The 19,020-nt window shown below is 39.1% G+C and overlaps 1 protein-coding gene across 1 annotated transcript in view; it reads right to left on the reverse strand.

The window, feature by feature from the left end:
- The window catches only part of LOC132959522 (voltage-dependent R-type calcium channel subunit alpha-1E), a 62,724-nt gene extending 45,890 nt beyond the window's left edge, over positions 1-16,834 (reverse strand). The window contains exons 1-3 of the mRNA XM_061032610.1: positions 16,315-16,834; positions 5,453-5,558; positions 5,144-5,283 (exon numbers count right to left, since the gene is read on the reverse strand). Coding sequence (XP_060888593.1) covers positions 5,144-5,283; positions 5,453-5,558; positions 16,315-16,580 — 512 coding nt within the window. The 5' untranslated portion in view covers positions 16,581-16,834. The remainder of the gene's footprint in view (positions 1-5,143; positions 5,284-5,452; positions 5,559-16,314) is intronic.
- Positions 16,835-19,020: the final 2,186 nt, after the last annotated feature.

The following is a 19,020-nucleotide window of genomic DNA, read 5'->3' on the forward strand; positions in this document are numbered from 1 at the left end:
GTTTGTTTTTGTTTTGACAATAGAAGGTAAGCAGTCTGAAGGCACCACCTCTCTCTGTTTTGGATGCCCCTCAGTTTGTCAGGTATGACACCAGTTACCACGGCAAACCAACAGGTGTTGCAGCGATAGAAGGGAACAAGCGAACTGGTTCAGATATAAGTGATTCTTTCCAACCAAAAAAAGGCCTCGATATTTTTCTTAAAAGCTCCACGACCAGAAATGTGGTAAGAATCAGTCTTGAAACGCAGAAAGGTTTCAAGACCGATGCAGAGCTGGCTAAACGCTGAAGCTGTAGTGTCCAAGACATGGCAACCTGCGTGCACAGGAGACAGCTCTCTCCAATGTTTTGAATTTGGACTGCAGTACCCATTTTAAACCCTACATGTCAGAGTTACATACTGCTTCTTTAACACAATAGTTTAGTGGTCAGACATGGTGACTTTGTAGTCACAATATTTTGTATTTGATTACAGCTTGGGATCTTTTTTGTATATCTTCCTTCAGTTGTCTCTACAGGTACATTTTTCAGTTCATAATTATCAATAATTATTGACGGCGTGTAATCATATGAGTTAAAGATAATTCATAGTTTATAAACAAATAAATTATCCAAACTATCTTTCAACATAGGTTAAAAAAATCTCTCAAATTACATGAAGTCTTAAATTGTAATATTTTACTCCCAGCATCAATTCATCTCATTTCCAAACATTATTAAAGGACCTTAATGACCCTTTTTATTCTCGGCTGTCATTTGTTCTTTTCACCTTGCTCTGTCATTTTTATGTCTAACATCACAACAAACAATATGATCACTTTTAATATTCAATGTTAAGAGGTTAAAGAAAAAGACAAAATAAGGCTTTGTTTTGTCTTCTTTTCAGTCTCTTTAGCTCTACCATCATTTAATGAGCTAACTCCCTTTTCTACTCTCTCCCCTCCCCCCTATAAGTGTCTGGCACACAGTGGTGACACAATCTCTTGGTGGGCGTGTCCCTCTGCCAACCGTTGCCAGTCTAATGGAGGGCCTGCCAGTGAATGAGACTGCCACGGTGCCAATTAGTACGTACGATTACACACCAAAGCATCCTTCTCATTTCCTCTCTTCTCTCTATACTTTACACTGTTTCTTTTCTGTCAAGTTTTTATCCACATTCTCTGTTTTTCAGGGATAACAGGCTGGTAAAGCATGTCTGTTGGCCTGAGAAAACCCCCTCTATTTGAATCGCAGTCAAAACAGTCCTTATCTACAATAACAGCCTTTAAAGAAACTGCAAGCACCATCTGCTTTTTCATTCCTCCCTCCCACTCACTCTCTCTGTGTAACACAGGCCATCTTTTAAAAAACACTCAGGCAGCTTGCTGAGGTAATCATGGCCTCCAGCTTTGTCACTGATAGCAAATGGTTCAATGATTACAAATGTCCGCACGTAATGATGAGTCAGTCAGGGAGATCCAGTGATGACACGCTTTGTAATGTGAGGCAACACTCTACAAAATGGTTGAATAAGGGTCTTTGCCTGTATGACTCAAACTGTGATGTAAAGATTCAGTCAGCTAAGTCAGTGTTTGTGTGCAGTCATTAGAGCTAAATCAACATCTCTTTACCCTATTGGAAAAAAAATTGTGATCACCCTGAAGAATTAAAATAAGGGCGATTGTCCAGATTGTATTCAAAAACACAGGTATAACTAATAGATTTGTGAATCAGCATAGTTGGCAAATGTAGGTGTTTATGCTGCAGACTGAGGGGACAAGAGGCATCCAAGTCCTCAACCAAAGTCGCTCAATGCTATGCACCCCATTGCGTACATAATAGTTTCTTTTCTTTTTTTAGTCCACAAATTTCAAGCTTTTTTGATTTTAAAGGAAGAATGTGCGAAATTTTACACATAAACATAGCAGAAATGAAGTAGGCTATAACCTCTACTGGACGTTGAAACCCCCTCCCGTTTGCCACCAAGAACTCTGGACTAATAACTCTGAAGCTAACTATTCAAAATAGTTTACTTTTTCTTTAAATTTTATTTTATTTTATTTACCATTTTGTACCTTTTGCACAATTTAGAATTTATTACTGTAAATATTATTTATCTTATTTTACCTCATTATATTTGATCTATTTTACCTTAGTTTGGTTGTATTGCACCGTGGGACGGACACAAACACAATTTCGATTCCACTGTATGTCTGTCATATTTTGAAATTGACAATAAAGTTGACTTTGACTTTGACTTGAACCTCTGTAAATCTCTCTGAATCATTACTGTCTACAATGAGTGACAAGCTCAAGTCCCGCCAGCTGTACTGTTGTCAGAGCCGTGTTTACATCATGTTTACATGGACAGGACGGCCTTGGGTTTAAAGCTGTTTTAGTCAAGGACTAGAGAAAAGAAGAACAACATAGCCTACTCACTGCTTATTTAAGTGTCTTTAGATCTCAGTCATTCTGTGTCAATTTATGTGAAGCTATGAGTTAACCAAAGCGTGCTAACATTAGCCTGCTAACAAAACAACGCAGGACACTGGCAATTGCAGCTCGAGCAAAGGACAATTTTGTCCACCGCTTGAGCTTAATGGTGCTTAATTATGGTGCGTTCTTATTCATATCTCCTTCATGTGAATGTGAGTGGAGGGGGGTCGGAGGCGTGCCGTTTGAGGAGAGCGGAGGCTTCAGAATAGCGGAGGTGTCGTCAGACAGCAGTTTGTTTTGGTTTAGTGCTGGTGCTCAAGGGCGACATCTACTGGATCAAAAAGTTGCACATTCTTCCTTTAAAGACATTTATTTTTTCTACTAATAATGTTTGATAGGATGGAGTTTTTCTTGTATGAATCATGGACAGTACGTTGTTTTGTTTCATTGTATTTTCATATGACTCAACCTCCTATGAAATTCACTTGACGAGACAATAATGTAAACAGAATTTATTTGAATCCGCTTGATGCTATTTTTGTCAAACCCTTACTAAGGTCTGTTTACACTCACATCCCTTAGTATTTATATTTGTAATCCTTATATTTCCTTTCATTTCCCATGGATGGGAAATGTGTTACAGTACTTAACAGTTTAGTACAAGAGAAATCAACTGTAGGGACTCATAATAATGTTTGTCTTTCTGCATCTCCCTCTAAACTCAACACAATCGTGTTGGATAGATGTTCAACATGAGTCTGATTCTGCTCAAGGTTCCTGCATAGTAAAAGGAGGTTTGTCTTTGCCACAGTTACTTTGCTAAACATTGCCAAGTGCTTTGCTAATGGGTTAATGTTGTGTCTAAAGAGTACGGTCTAGACCTGCTCTTTTTGTAAAGTGTCTTGAGATAACATTTATTATGAGTTTGACAAATACATGTATAATTTGATTGAAATACTTATATATTAAAATATGGCTTTTAGGAGAAAAGTCTTCTCCATGTTTTGGTTTTATTTTTGTAAATAACTGTTGAACTGTACTTTTGGCATGCATGGCGTGTATGTGTGGAACGTTTGGAGGTCTGCAGAGTATTTGTAACACAGTATGTGACCCCTCCTGTCTGCAGAGACCTCCAAATTACTAACTGATAGACAGCACTGGTGACTCATCTAATATTATCAGCAGTTCTCATAATCTTCATTCAATCTCTAATAAGGTTCTCAACCTAGAGTGATTGCCTTTAGGTGAGTGAATTAGTCCATGGGAGTGAGTGTGTGTTTGAGAGAGAGAGAGAGAGAGAGATAGGGGAGGGAGGGAGAGGGAGAAGGAGCGAGAACATTTTCATTAATTTATCTTTGCTGTGGCCAGAATGATAATTTAGAGAGGAATCTATCTGCAGCTCACTTCATCATGCTAAATATGAATTAGACCTGGGAGGCTATTTTATCCAGATTGAGCTCATCTCCTTCTTTAAAATCTCAAAATCGGCAGCTAATAGGTTCAACCTATGGTACACTAATGTGCCTATTTCTGTATGTTTTATTTTTTTTAAAGATGCTGCCTTTTCCACTTCCAAATAATGGTTCAGTAAATGTGTGCAGAAGTATTTGGATACATTTATCTGGGTATTGTAAGTGAAATGTCTACAACCTCACCACAAGATGACCTTAGTGCAAGAAAAAAACCATCACATCAATAAGTAGTTCTTGTTGTTTACACACAGAGCTCACACAGAGGTAAAGTGTGATTACAGCATCTTTCAGGCATGACACGTCTTGTTCCCTCTTTTCTCTGTCCCCTATAGAGATAGGTGAGAATAGAACAATCCTTTAAGACGAGTCTGCCTCACTGTGTTTTAATTAAGCTTCTAATGTTGGTAGTTTAGTAACATACACTGGAGGGTTGAGTGTCCTGTACCACACATAAACTGACAAACAGGCTAGAGCGGCAGTGAGCTGAACGTTACCTGTCTTTAAATTGTTTGCTGAACCCCTCCTTTCCTCATGTCTTCACCTCACAACCTTCTTCTCTCCAGAAGTGGGTGGAGTACTATTAAGAAGCCAGAGCTGGGCTCATCAATAATTGAACAGCCAGAATCATGTAGAATTCTTTAAGAACCCTGTCTGCCACCCTTTGTACTTCACAGCTGTGAATTGATTAATATTTAATGTGTGTGTGTGTGTGTGTGTGTGTGTGTGTGTGTGTGTGTGTTTGTGTATGTGATGGAGAGAGAGGTGTTAAGGTTAATCTGCCTCCTCATCAAGCTCGTCCTTTAAAACCATAAACATTTCCTTTCTGTGCTCTGAAAGTGAGGTATTACCTCTCCTGAGAAAGTAACCGCTGTAAAATGCCCTTTAATAAAACTCCACATTTTTCTCCCACAGTACTGACAAACAAGTAAATGTGATGCTAATGATTTCCAATGTTGTGCTTTTATATCCTAAGAGGTGGATTTGATAAATAAAAGGATGAAAAAAACAAGTTACATGGTAAAACTATTAAGTAAAGGCCAACAAGCTGCAAAGATGTGACAAAGTTTGTCAACCATGAGAAACCAAACCAGCAACAAATATCTTGGAGGAATCAAGGATGAGCACAAAAATGTAAATGTAAAAGAAAAAGGAGCTAATCTCACGGAACAAGCATCGTTTTAATTCTTAACACTAATCCTGTTTCACAGATCCAAATCCTCACACAAATACACACGGGCACACACACTGTTTTACTCACCCACTGAGGACCACAATGAAGTCCATGACGTTCCATCCATTCCTGAGGTAGGAGCCTTTATGAAATACGAAGCCCAGAGCGATTATCTTTATTCCAGCCTCTAAACAGAACATACCGATGAAGTAGGGCTCAGTCTTCTCCTGCAAATGCAAAGACAGCGAGTCATAATTAGCCTTCTGAAATGCTGGTGTCATGTCTGGGTTTTTTAGGCTCCATCAGAGGCAGTTCGTAATTTTCTTATTACAACAAATTGATAGAAGAGCAAAGTGAAGTTATGTGTGCAGATGTTACCGACAGTGAATATCTCACCAGCCTTTTGGACATTGGGGTTTTGTCCTCTCCAGGAAGGTGCTGCTCAAGAGCCAGGACGATACAGTTGGCGATGATGGTGGTGAGGATCATGTACTCAAACGGAGTGGAAAGCTAAAGTTAAGGATGTTTTGGTACACATAAGGTTCAAATGTGTCTGGTTGAGTATGTTGACTTTAAGGCTAGGGCTGGTCATATGCCATATTTTTACCCTTGGAGATCAAAACCAAACAGATGCCAGCCAGTCTTTCAGCATGACCTACTCTGTCAGTGGCTCTCAGCCCAGCCCCATGATGCCCAGACCTCTAAAAATGACAGTCTTTTTAAACAGGTCATAGTCATACTGATATTTTTCAAAGGCTTTCCTTCAAACAGCTAGGGCACTGTATTTTGTAGCAAATATATCTAAGAAATACTGAAGCATTTGTTAAACACATTTTAGATGATTATGTGAGCAAGTGTGTATTTCAAGCAGGGTGATGAGTTAAGAATAAAATGAAGGATGGTATGAAGGAAACAGTTTATTCTAAATGTGGCTCCTTGATGTGCTAAAACAGCTTTTGGATTATGATGGAGGTTTGACACAGAAGAATATATGAGCTGTTGGGCTTGGGATACACGAGCTATACCAGGATGAAAACATTGTTGAATGTAGTCTTTTCATAAAATAATAATAATAATAATAAGTAGTGAATTTCATAATGATGGTTGTGTATAAAAGTGACTTTTAGAAACATCAAATGAAAGAAAACATACAGAGGCAGAAAAAGCTCTAAACATGTTTCTAGGTCACAGAAGAAAACAAAAATGGAGTAGTTTATAAATCAGAACACAAAATTAGTTCAAGAACTGAGTGAAGTGAAGGAAATAGCACTTAAAAATGCCTGTGAAGTATAGATAAAGCACACACATGAACACCACACACACACACACACCTGAGTGCTTCTGGAGGTGAGATGAGGGGCCTGAAACATGAACCTATAAACAGGGTCACTCTCACTACAAGCTTCACTGCCTGTTCTCTGGACCTTCTATTGGTTTTTAGTTCAACTCGAGCTACTCTGGGGGTTGAACTAAGCCATCAGTGTGCTCTGTATCTAATACTCTGCGTGGGCTGTCCCCTTTCTCCTGGTTATGTGGAGAAGATGTAGGAAGCAAGGGAGCTGAAATCTGCAGAGTCGAGACAGGGAGGAAGGAGGCAGAGATAACAGAGGAAGAATAACACAGGAGAAAGTGATAGGGAGGATGAAGAAGAAGAGGATGTTATATACAGGGCTAGCAGAGTTGGTAGGTGAGGAGGAGGCAATGAGACCATATAAGATTGACAGTGGACAGATCGATGAGGCACTGGCAGATGCACCCAGCAGGGTTACTCGGGAACATGGTCCTGCTGAGCTGAGTTTGTGGGTGATAGCCCTCACGTGTGACTGAGGGGAACACCTCTGATTTTAACGTCTAGAAAAGACACTTAGCCTATAGTATACCTGGCAGCAAATGGTAATATGATGCTGCAATGAAGTTGAAGTATTGCATTGAATTTGAAGTGCAAGAGCCAGCAATGTCTTTTGTTCACTTTAGGCAAAATAGACATTCATGGGCTAAAGCTTACACTGGCTTCAAATTGAGATCAAATAAAGAACTGGCATGGTAAAATGCAAAAGGATCGGAGTATTTCATGTCAAGGAAGCTCTGACTCGGGGAACATCTGTCAACAAAAAACAAAGAAACTCGCAACAGGTTGTGGCCCCACATTAAGGCAGCACCGAAAAGAAGGAAAGAAGGCCTTCTTCGTTGGGCCAAAGTAATAATCGATGGAAAAGAGCTGCGATCTGAAAGGTGACAGTCGAAAAAGCACGGCCTGTTGAACACTGAACACGAAGATGCTGCCAACGGATAGCTAAGGTGCTAAAATTCTTGTCTCTGTCTATTTTGTGTTAGTAACATTGTCGTTGTCACTGTTCTCAATTATTGTTAGGGCTATCAGAGTTGTGTTAAAGCCTTTCTTTGTTTTGTAAGAAATGTAAGGCTTGTTTGTGACACATCGATTGAATGAAATGAAGAAATATGGACTGCCAGTCACTCCAAAGGAGTTTGCGATTGTAAATTATGCAAAACCTTCCACACTGTTGAGTTTATAGCGAGGGGGTGGTGGGGTTAATCCGCAATTTAAATCAGACCGAATGGTGGGAACATCGTCTTGAACACACAAAATATGTACCAATCGTCACCTTAGGTAGGAAACTATGTCAAGAAACCACAATTCCTATAGGCCAAACCATTTTGAATTCTACATTTGGTTATATTGAATGGTAGTCAGTTTGGACTTTTAATATGGATGCGCAATTGATCACAATTACTTTAACATTATTGCAATATAAGCCGTGGCAATAAACACATCGCAAAACTCTGAATTTATCACAATAAATAAAAGCTTTTAATGTACAGTAGTCAAGCAATGCTTTTTCACTTGCCGTGTGTACATTGCACCAATATCAGATGGAGACTTGGGTATAACGGTCATGCCTTCACACCATATTGATGCAGTCACATGAAGCTAAAGCCAGCTATAACCAACCTTGGATTAATTAGTGCAGATGTAGTGGAGGAAAAAACCCAGTTTTGTTAATATGTTTTGGATTCAGGAGGGACATGTTGCAAACAGGTATTGTATAACACATGAAGAACAGCAGATAGACATAGCAACATATAACTACAGTGTGTTAGCTTATATGCACATTTTTTGTTTAATTAACTATTCTAATTGCACATTGCATATTTTTCTAATTTCATGCAGGCCTAATTTTATATCAGATATATTGTGTCACTAACACAATTATGAAAAAGCTTTTACAATTGAATATTTAATTTGTCCAGTAAATCTGATTGTTGCAAGATTCAGAAAGGTGGATAAAAGTTGTTTTTCCGTAATAACAATCTTGAAGTCGTTTTTATTATTTTTTATTATTGTACGAGTGTTTGCATGTCGGTATATTTTGGTCAGATGTAGAGCACTTCTTCAGAGCACAGACTGGTTTTACTGTTAAATTGGAGAAGATTTTTTTTTTTCTATGATAAAAGTGGAAGGGACTGTTAAAATTATTCATCTTAAATGTATTAATCTATTATGGGAAATAGTACGTTCAGACATTTAAATGGAATAAAATACAAGAATTCAAAATAGAAATAGAGCACTATATTCAATCACTACATGGACTTAGAGTAAGGAGAGCAGAGAAAACATTGGACATTAGTAAAAGCCTGTTACTTTAATTCTGCTTTTTGATACAATATGTATGTATATTGTTGTACATGGTTGTTTATAGTTTGTTTCCTTTCGTTGTGTTTTGCTTGTCTTTTTGTGGTATTTGGTTATCTTTGTCTCAATAAAAAATAAAATAAACTCAGTGACATGTGAGCCATGAGAGGCTAAATAAACAGCACAAGTACAATTTAACTCCCACCAGCCTGCAGGGTTGCTAACATAAACCACACTGTGCCACAGATTGACTCAGTGTTTTTGAGTTAACAGGTTGTGAAAAACAAAAACAACCTGTTGAGCTTGAAATCAAGCAGAAACATTCTTGCTTATTGCATAATATCCATCTTAAGCACTGAGGTGCAGTGTTTGTATTTTTTTTTCTTTTGCCTTATCAACAAGTGGAGTTTATTTTCTATTTATTTTTGGTTTAATTTTAGCATCACTTTAGTGTCAGATGGAGATCACAGCAGCAGCCAGTCACCACACCCAGCATTCCCTCAAACACACCACAAACAGGAGGAGGAAGTAGATGATATGAAGGGGAAGACAAAGGAAGGGAGGAAGGGAAGGAGGGAGGGAGGTAAGAAAGAAAAAAAATATAGAGGAAATGAAGACAGAGAGATAGAGGTATCCAAGGCAACAGGCTTCTCCTCCAGCCAAAAGTCAATGCTACAAGACAGCAACTGGGCAGCTGAACTATCTCTGTGGTAATAAACACACACAAGCACGCACACACACACTGCTCTGTTTATCAAGCTAATTTTAACCACAACTAAAAGAAACATAAAAGGTTAGTGCCAGCATAAAAGTGAATCACAAAGTCATCACTAAGAAAAATGTTTGGGACCTCATCTTATTTGAATTATACTTCTTTTTAAAGATGTTAAAACTGATACATTCATTGCGTTTTTTCTACACATTATATTTGACATCATTTTCATTATAAAAACAATGTCATATTGCTGAGAACGTTTTTTTCTTTGTATTTGTGGCTACTTTCATGGGTCAGTTGAAAAATGTTAACAGGTGGTTAACGTATGTATAAACAGGGCCAGGGTTAGGGTCGTATTTAAGACCACTTCCTACAATTTTAAATTAATTTGTGAACGTGTTGATGACAAGTTGCCTGTTAATCATTCAGCAAACAAAGCAACATTATAGCTCTTTGATTTTTGTAACAGGCCAGCCAACAATTTTAGATTAAATTTTCACTCTTATTGGAGCTGTGGTTTTGGACCACACCATTCCTTAAAAGACAATAATTTAGTTCTTCAGTTTTGAGGAAATTGATCTTGGACTTGTAGCTGGTTTATGCTCCGTTATGTTCGTCACTAGCAAGTTGCAAACTGCCCTTTGGTGCTAGTTTGTGTAGTTTCCTGTGGGTGTTTTTTAGTTAAAAACACTGTAAAAAAACGAGCTGAAAGGTAGCAAAACAGTCTCTTTTTTTCAAATGCTGAATAAAAGCCTTCAAACAACAAATGATTTATGCCTCATATGGCTGGTTCTCTCTGACGTCATAAGATATCAGAATATTACGAGTTAAAGTAGCTGTTGATGTTACCTTTAGCCGCTCACTCAACAAGTACTTCAAACCCTTTGCTGCACTGCAGTGTGACGTTAATTGTGGATCATCTACCAGCTTTGGCAGTGAGGCCTCTCGTGAGCAATCCTGTGAGTCACAGTGATGCTGGCGCTCTGTCTCCATTCCTCAAACATGTGTGTAAAAATAGACATGGAGACAGAGTGTGATGCCCTATGCATCTGTGAATACACTCGAGCCCTGATTGGATCCGAGCCCTTGTGATTATTACTACATAGAGGTGAAAATCTAAATGAATCACAAGCATCTGAGGCCCCCTTAATGGATATCTGAGCGTAATCAGCAGCTTGTGTGTGTTAAAGGAGGATAGTAGCATTAAATACACAAACAGAGGAGGAAGCCAGGGTTTTAATCTCCAATTGGAACCAAATTTACTCTTTTGAAGCCTTGGGACTGAAGAAACAGGCACACAATAAATTAATTTCCTATTGAGAATTAAACTGTGTTGTTATTTAAGACTCAAGCTGGTCTGATGTGTCAAATAATTTAAAATATTTAGATTCTTTCTTTCTGTACATACTTTATTAGTCCCTGAGGGACATTTTTGTTTACACTCAAGTTATTGAGATACACACATGTAAAAACAGGACCTGTGGACATTATAGGAGAGCTGTCAGAGTGAGGCTGCTACTCACTGCTACACCGGGAGCGTGCCAGAGCTGTTGGAGGTCGGTGCCTTGCTCAAGGGCAGCACTCTGGAAGTGACCTGGTACCTCTGCAGCTACCAGACCAGGTCCACACTGAGACTTGAGTCGGCGACTCTCCAATTCCCAACCCAAGTCCCTACAGACTGAGCTACTGCCACCCCATCTTAGCACCCTTCTTACACCAGCGTATAAATGCAGCCATAGTTCAGTCTATCCTGCGAGTAAACATTGGCTTAGAGCTGTGGGATAGTCCACTAACAAACTGAATGTATGTAAGGGTCTTGGATATTTCAACTTCAACTTTATGTGGTGGTTTGAAAATGTTTGCCCAAACTGAAACTATATATGTGATATATATGATATGTAACATAATATTAATGTTTATGACGGTATATAAAGTGTTAATAAGTTTCTATTAAGAGCCTATAAGTGTCTTATAAGACATAATGAATGTGTTAATTATGCCTATATTAACACTTCTTATTTGTGTTAATAAGAATCTAATAAGGTCTTATAAGTGACTTATAAGTGACTTATTACCTGTTATTAATGCTTATTACAAGCACCTTAATATAAAGTGTTACCGTAACATCTTGTTTATCTAGAAGCCATGTTCCCTGGATGCAAAGAGAAGATTTGTTATTCTTCTTTCCAGGATAAAAAAGACTTTGTGGAAGTGAGTCCCATTTTCTTTAGAAGCTGAAATATTGTGGTTGCCAGATGAGTAAAAACCGTCGAGGTTTAGGTAGACAAGATTGTCTGTTTAATTAGTGTTTATTTAACAGACCTACCACACTCGGTATGTATGACACAACATTAAAATAAAAACGTCAATATATACCCTTCCATCGGGATATATGGTGGCATATGGATGTACTGTCATAATACTAGAAGTCTATAGGTAATCAGAGAGGTATCGAGATTGGGCATCAAATTTTCTTCACTTAAGCTAAATTCTCTCCAAACAAATTGCTCTTGTTAGAAAATGTTTTTTTAATTGAAAATAAATAAAGGCTGGACCTTTTCTTTTTTATGCACTGGTGCAGTTTAGTAACAGTGGGAAAATTGTCTTTTTCTCAAGCATAATTTGACCCAAGAGGCACATGCAAGAATATACAACCTGAAATACAACCTTGATTAAATTACCATCTGTGAATTTAAATCCTGCAGGGCCTCTAAGTGAGATCTTTGTGTCTTAAAAACATAAGGTGGGATATTTTGTGTACATAAACTGTTCACCTGCCTGACTGTTTTATTATAAGGATAAAAACTTAATCCAACAACCCCATGATTTTCCCTTGTTCCTCCGATGAAACAAACTCTATTAAATCCAACAATCAATTATTCAAAAGTGTTCCTTCTCAATGGGAAACTTCCCTCTGCATGAGATCCCAGTGGGGATCAGACAGGAGGAGCAGCTGTTAGTCCTCACATTGCCTGCCACTGTAAACTCAGGCTGTGGGCTTAATTAGCCCTCACTCTTCCCTGCCAGGCCTCCATCAGCAGTTCAGGTGCACACAAAATAAACCAAAGAGAGATAATGGTCTCTCAACAATTAAAAAACAGTGTGATGTGATGTCAGAAGCCCCAAAACAGTGTTAAAGCTCCAGTGTGACACACACTGCCACAGAAACCTCAGTAAGATCCCTGAACTGATCATCTCCTGTAATGTTAGCACTTAAGGAGAAGAGACACTCTTCTAGAAAGGGGGAGTGGCCAGTTGTGCTCTAAACACAAAACTGACCTTCAGTATATGTCCTGCAGAGATTGTGTGCGCATGTATGTTTGTATTTCTGCACCATGGGGGAGAGAGGGAGAGACCCCGGTTAATACAATCACTAATGAGTGATGTGCCGGCCTATGGAGCTAAGTCAATATCTTAGAAGGTCTGTAGTTGTTCAAAGCATATGTTATAGCATTAACATTTGGCATGTGAGATGGAAAAATCTTTTCTTTTCATAATTTCCCTGTTTATTTCCATCTCTAAAGCCAGCATAGGCACAAGAGTCCTCCCCCGTCCCTTCTGTCACTCACTGAGATTTACATTTCTTTATTCTTTCTGTCCCTCTCTCTCTCTCTCTCTCTCTCTCTCTCTGAGAGGCAGTGCTTGCATTCTGTGGATACACAAGCATACATGAATCTCCAGCTGATCTTTAATCTACTTTCTCACGCTTGTACGTATACTAGCTTTATTTTGTCTTTCTTAGACAAATGTTAAAGTTCATCTTTAATTCTAATGACTTGCTGCTTTTCTTCCATTCTTTTTTATCCGAAAACTATTCCAGTACAAAGTGCACATATATAGGGCCTCTAATTGAGCCCCGTCTGTATCTGTCAAAACGTGCAACAACACAAGGCTAGTAAAGGGTCTGGGCCTTAAATTGGGATAGGCTTTCATTTTCACTGTATATGTTAATGTGATGTGTCCTTACACCAACGTCGTCTGATGACAGCATTGTTATAGCCGTGGTTTTTATGCGTTGTAATATCTGTCAATCTGATCTCTCATCTCACTTTGTTATCAGGCTCTTAATTCCCTTTGTATACTACCTGGTCAGCACCAAACAGCAGACAGATGAAATCTACAACCTGCTGGCAAACACACAGAGTAGTTTGCTGCTCTGGAACAGAATAATCCCCTCCGGATTAGGAACAGTGTTACAGACTTAAAACAGAGAGTTTATACTGGAAATATATTTATTAGATGGTAAATGGACTTTAGCTTGTATAGCGCTTTTCTAATCTTCTGACTGCTCAAAGCAATTTTACACCGCATGTCACACCTACCATTCACACACTGATGGCAGAGGTTGCTATGTAGTGAGACCATCAGAGGAAACTAATCCCATCATACACATTCATACACCACTGACGAAGCAGCGGGAGCAATTCAGGGTAGTGACAAGGGAGTGTCTTGCCCAAGAGCACATCGGAAAAGTTGCTGCAGGAGCTGGGGATCAAACTCTCGACCTTCCAGTTGAGAGACGACGACTCTACCAGCTCAGTAGATGTTCAGAAACAATTCCAAATGAATTACAATGTTTTGACTGTTTGGTGTGTAAATAGGCATCTGTTCGCTAACAAATTAGACATTAGCTTAAAAGTTAATGGTATGTCATGTTGCATTCACAACTTGTTCCTGCTGTCTCAAAGGGGCCAAAAAGAAACAGCTGTTTCAGGCTAAAGTATAAATAGCATGCATGATACTTTGTGGTATTGCTTTTTTAAATGTGTCCTAAAACAAAACTTTGAAATACTCCTTTAAGAAAAAATGCCACAAAAATGTATTCTGAGAACATTCTGAAATAAAGAAATACAATCAAGTGTGTATTATTAATGAACCTGTTATATTTCTTCATGTGTATTTTGTGAGTATTGCTGAGTAGTGTTTTGACTGTGAATGAATCTTCACATCTATTGAATAATGCCTCTCATCACGACCACAGTTCAAGCTGTCCAGACACCAACATCACTCAGCTCAGTAGCACTCCCTCAAAAACCATATTAACAAACAATATCATATAGTATGAGTCTGTGAGTAATGACTTCTCGTAATAGCACATGGCACAGCGATCAGACATCATTACATATAATTCCTGCTAATGTCTGTTAATCAGATACAGTAGAGCTCATTAGATGTAATAAGACGCTCCCTCCACAACAGCACATTAACCTGGAGGTTATACAGTCTGCCTGCTTTCCTTCTGGTCACTACAGCACACAGTGTTAGGATTTAAACCCAGCTGTACTCTTGAAACAGGTATATGTACCATTGGATGTATTTATAATTTAGTACTATTAATGGTACCATAGGGGCATAAAAAACGGTAATATGTTGAGCAACACACACAAACACACACACACGTCAACTCTTTTTTCCTCAGCTGTTGATTGAAATTCATCCTGTTTCTATTTTAGTCTCCAAAGTGCATGTACAAACCCAGAGAAAACAACAATAGAGGCACACTCATTCTATTTTCTGGGTATTTAAAATCAGCAGAATGCCAGTCAGTCAGCCAGGAAGCTGCTGAGCTGGACAATAGCAGTGGAGGGGCCTCACCTGGCCCAGACACCTGGTGAGCCATACAGCAGCAGCAACACACACACACACACACACACACACACACACACACACACACACACACACACACACACACACACACACACACACACACACACACACACACTGTGATTGTGCTACTCAGGAACAGGCAAATAAAAAAGACCCTCCATTTTTCAGGAATATAAGAAAGAGGGATGTGGTTTGATAATGCTACCAAATAGCCATTACTGAAATCAGAATTACAGAAAATGAACAAGTGTTATACGACACAAATTTGGATTGTGTCACTCTCTGAATTAATTGCCATCAGACAATGGCACATACATTACTTTATGCGGTTCTGTTAAGTAAAATGTTTAATAGAAAAAAATATCCCTACACACAGTTTCTTTACGTAAAAGGACATGTCCTCAGACGTCTTATTGGTCTCATGCTCATTTCAGTGATATAAAACGATGAAAAGCAGCAGCAAATCCTCTCTCTGAAAAAGTTGCAAATCTGTTACAAACATAAACACAAGAGGATTAAAAGGATCATTTATGTCAATCAACAAGTCAATTAATATCTCATTCACTGCAGCTCTAACTGTGTGTGAGATATTTGCTGTATAAAAACTCATCAGGAGGAGCAGTCAGTGGGGAGCAACAGTATGACCTCATAGACTTTTTATAGATATTTACAGAAAAAAATCCAGTTTTTTTCTCCTGCCTGCTTTCTATTAAAAAATGCTGCCCTGCTGCATATAACTAGGGTTATCATAACCTTAGTTACACTAATCATAGATTTCGTCATTTTTTAGATTAAAAAGTATGTCATGCCACTAGTACACTTGAAAAGTCTCACTTTCTGGTGTATACTGTTGGATTTAATTGTGTTTAATTATGTGATTGTAATTAATTATTCAAGCAATAATTAAAAATAATTATTCAAGCAATTCCCAAATCGTGTGTGCATGTTTGTGTGTTTGAGAGGGAGCTTGTGTCTGTGCACCCAATATTACGTGCATTGTGCTCTCCATGGTGCTGAAATTCCACGTAGACTCCATCCATTGCTCAGAGATAGGTATGCCACAAAACCTATGGGTATTTGGTTGTGTAAGGACTTCCGCATTTTGTAATTTTGGTGGAATAACTTGGTGGAAAAATATAAACACTCTATTCAGGAGCCCACTTATGGTATTGGGTACTATTTTTTTTCCAATTGTAAACACAGTTTACCCACCTTCTACACTTCGCACATCAGGGTTAGTGTGTTAGTACACCTTCGCTTGCACCATGAAGCAGAAAAGGATATGGCCATTCAGTGATTTTCTTGGCATACTTCCTGACCACGTTGTCCTCGCCGAAGATGAAGAGGGACCTGTTGACCGTGAAGCAGTTCTCCCTGACCGGTATGGGATTGTACAGGGCCATGGTGCGGGCTCGCTGCGCTTTGGTCTGCTTGAAGGCTGGGGAGATCCCACCTGTGGAAACGGCCGCTCCATCGCGGGTCCGGTTGCGCTCGGACCCTCCATCCCCAGAGCTCAACAAGCCCGGGACGTCGTCTCCAAACCGGGCCATTCTGTCAAAGGGGAGGAAGGAAAGGGGGACAGGGGAGAGAAAGGAGGTTATACTCTCCTAAGCAGGGCGCGGTGTTGCGCTCGGTTCGAGGGAAGCAAGGGGCAAGATCCCGATCAGTTAGCGTCCATCACCAGTTTTACTTGCAAAAAATACCCCAAGTCATAGTTCACCGACTCAAAAATCGGTACGAAATATTATTTTTTCTCCAGTCAGTCCACCGTGAAGCCAAATCAAAGAAGCACGTCCAATCCCCACTTAAAATGCGCTCTGCGTAAAAATGTCCACCGATCATAAAAAAGTTATTTAATTTCTCCTCATTTAAAAAGCCATCGTCTTAAATAAAGCTTGGAAAACTGGTTCATTTTGCAGCGTTGTATCCATCCAAACACTAAAAGCTCAAAGAGATGCTGCAACAGGTCACGTCTTCAGCCTCATTCTCAGTCCCCTGAGCGAAAAACAGCAATGCAGGTTGTTCATTGCATTTTAAACAACTAGCGACAGTCCACAGAGTAAATTTAGAACACATCACTTCTTTCTGTGTCCTTTCTCCTCTACACCGCTGACCACCTACCACAAAAAGAGCCCCTTCCTACTGCATGCGTAATAGGAGGCAGCCAGGAAAGAAGGGGGGAAAAACTTTGGCATTTTCCACCACATTTTCCCCTGAAACTGCGCGCACAAAACAAGCTGTCAACCACTTGTCACGAGAGAGCAAACCATCAGTCCTCTTGTGTGCAGTGGGATAGTGAGGGGAGTATCATCCTTTATCCAGAACTCTGAAAGAAGAAGTGTCTTCTATTGCGACAGGATCGACACACCTCTCCTAACCTCTTCCAAAGCCCACACATGCTGTCCTCGTAAGTATAAATGTAGTTTAAAAAAAAACCCTAAAAAGTCAAGAGGAAAAAGACGCGATATAGCAATGCATTTATTTCTTAAGAGAACAATTTAAATCAAAATGTGTGCCACTGCCATCTTGACGAAAAGACATTATGCTAACCAATTACATGGTCTATTTGTTAGCCTGTAAACCAATTAAAAGCTTAACCGACTTTATGCTTAAAATTCCTACAATATAGCCTACATGTTTAGTGGAGGATCACCACACTGTAATTCTGGTTTTGACCTATGTTGTTCCCTCTCCGTGGTCACGCCTCAGGGGCCAGCAAACTGAATGCTAGTCACGCATCAGATCTTGAGAGGAGAACCATAAACACCTGTTGAGAGCAAGTCTGCGCCAGCAAAGACACTCTGGAGGACAGCTACGTGCATCTTGTCTAATTGGTGTAAAGCCAATTGCAAGACATGATAGTGAGGTGAGTCGTGCTGTTGTGACCCTGCTGGAAGTGATCAGATCTGCTATCATTAAAAAAAAAATTGTTTTAACAAAGAAGGCTTAGAGAAGTATTTTTTCTCATTTAATTTTGTTAACAATTTCCTACAAAAAGAGCCAAACCAGCCATATACAAAGACTGATACAGCTTGTTCTTTTGTCCCTGTCCCAGGGGCGGGTCCAGAGGGGTGGCTCCAGGTGGGTCCCCCTAGAAATGTGATTGGCCCTCCATAGGTGCCACCCCAAAATGTTTCAACCATGATTGGCTAAATTCCTTGTAAGAGGCAGAATGATATCAAAATCAACTATTTCACCTGTTTTGCAACAGGTAGCTTGTTGTATTGAATGTAGCTCATTTTTTGTAAGCACTTTAAATTGTGGGAAAATATTTTGCATATCTATTTCATGATACAGGTGTGTAGGAGAGGAATGATAGAAGCAAACTCCTGTACACTGTCTGGCTTGTAAAACATTTTTATTTTTTGATTTCACAAGATAGCTTATAATATTTTTATGTTGCCCCTCATTTGTTTGTGTGGACACATCCCTGCTCTGTCCTCCATTGAGGTCAAACACCTCTAAGAGCTTAAAGCAATGCTAGAAGCTCAGTGATAGTGTAGCTCAGCACAGCAATGCTTTGACTAAATCCTTTAAGATTAAAAACTATATGAATTTAGCATACTTATTTGGTAATAAACCATAGTATTGGACAAAGACTCACTTTCACTTGAGTTGGTTTTATCCAAAGTAGCTTTAGATTGACTAATGTGCTTAATTTCATAGCAATACACTCAATAGCTGTTGAGTCAAGCAATACTCAAGTGTGGGTAACCATGATGATCATACTGCTTATCACTCTGTCACAGAGAAAGTCATTTGTAAAGTAAAGTTAACATGCCACCATGAGATAATGTTTATCATGATGGCTTACATGAGGTAATAAGCTGTTAATTTTGGAAAAGAAGCATCACATGAGTGAGTTAACCTTGTGAATGACACTGATGGGTGTTTAGTGATGGTGGTATGACGAAGGCAGTGATCAATGGTGTGTGGCCTCCAACACACTATGAGTATTAATAATAGAAATCAGACGGATTAATGATGTCT

This window comes from Labrus mixtus, chromosome 3 (assembly GCF_963584025.1).
Source record: "Labrus mixtus chromosome 3, fLabMix1.1, whole genome shotgun sequence".
Classification (NCBI taxonomy): domain Eukaryota; kingdom Metazoa; phylum Chordata; class Actinopteri; order Labriformes; family Labridae; genus Labrus; species Labrus mixtus.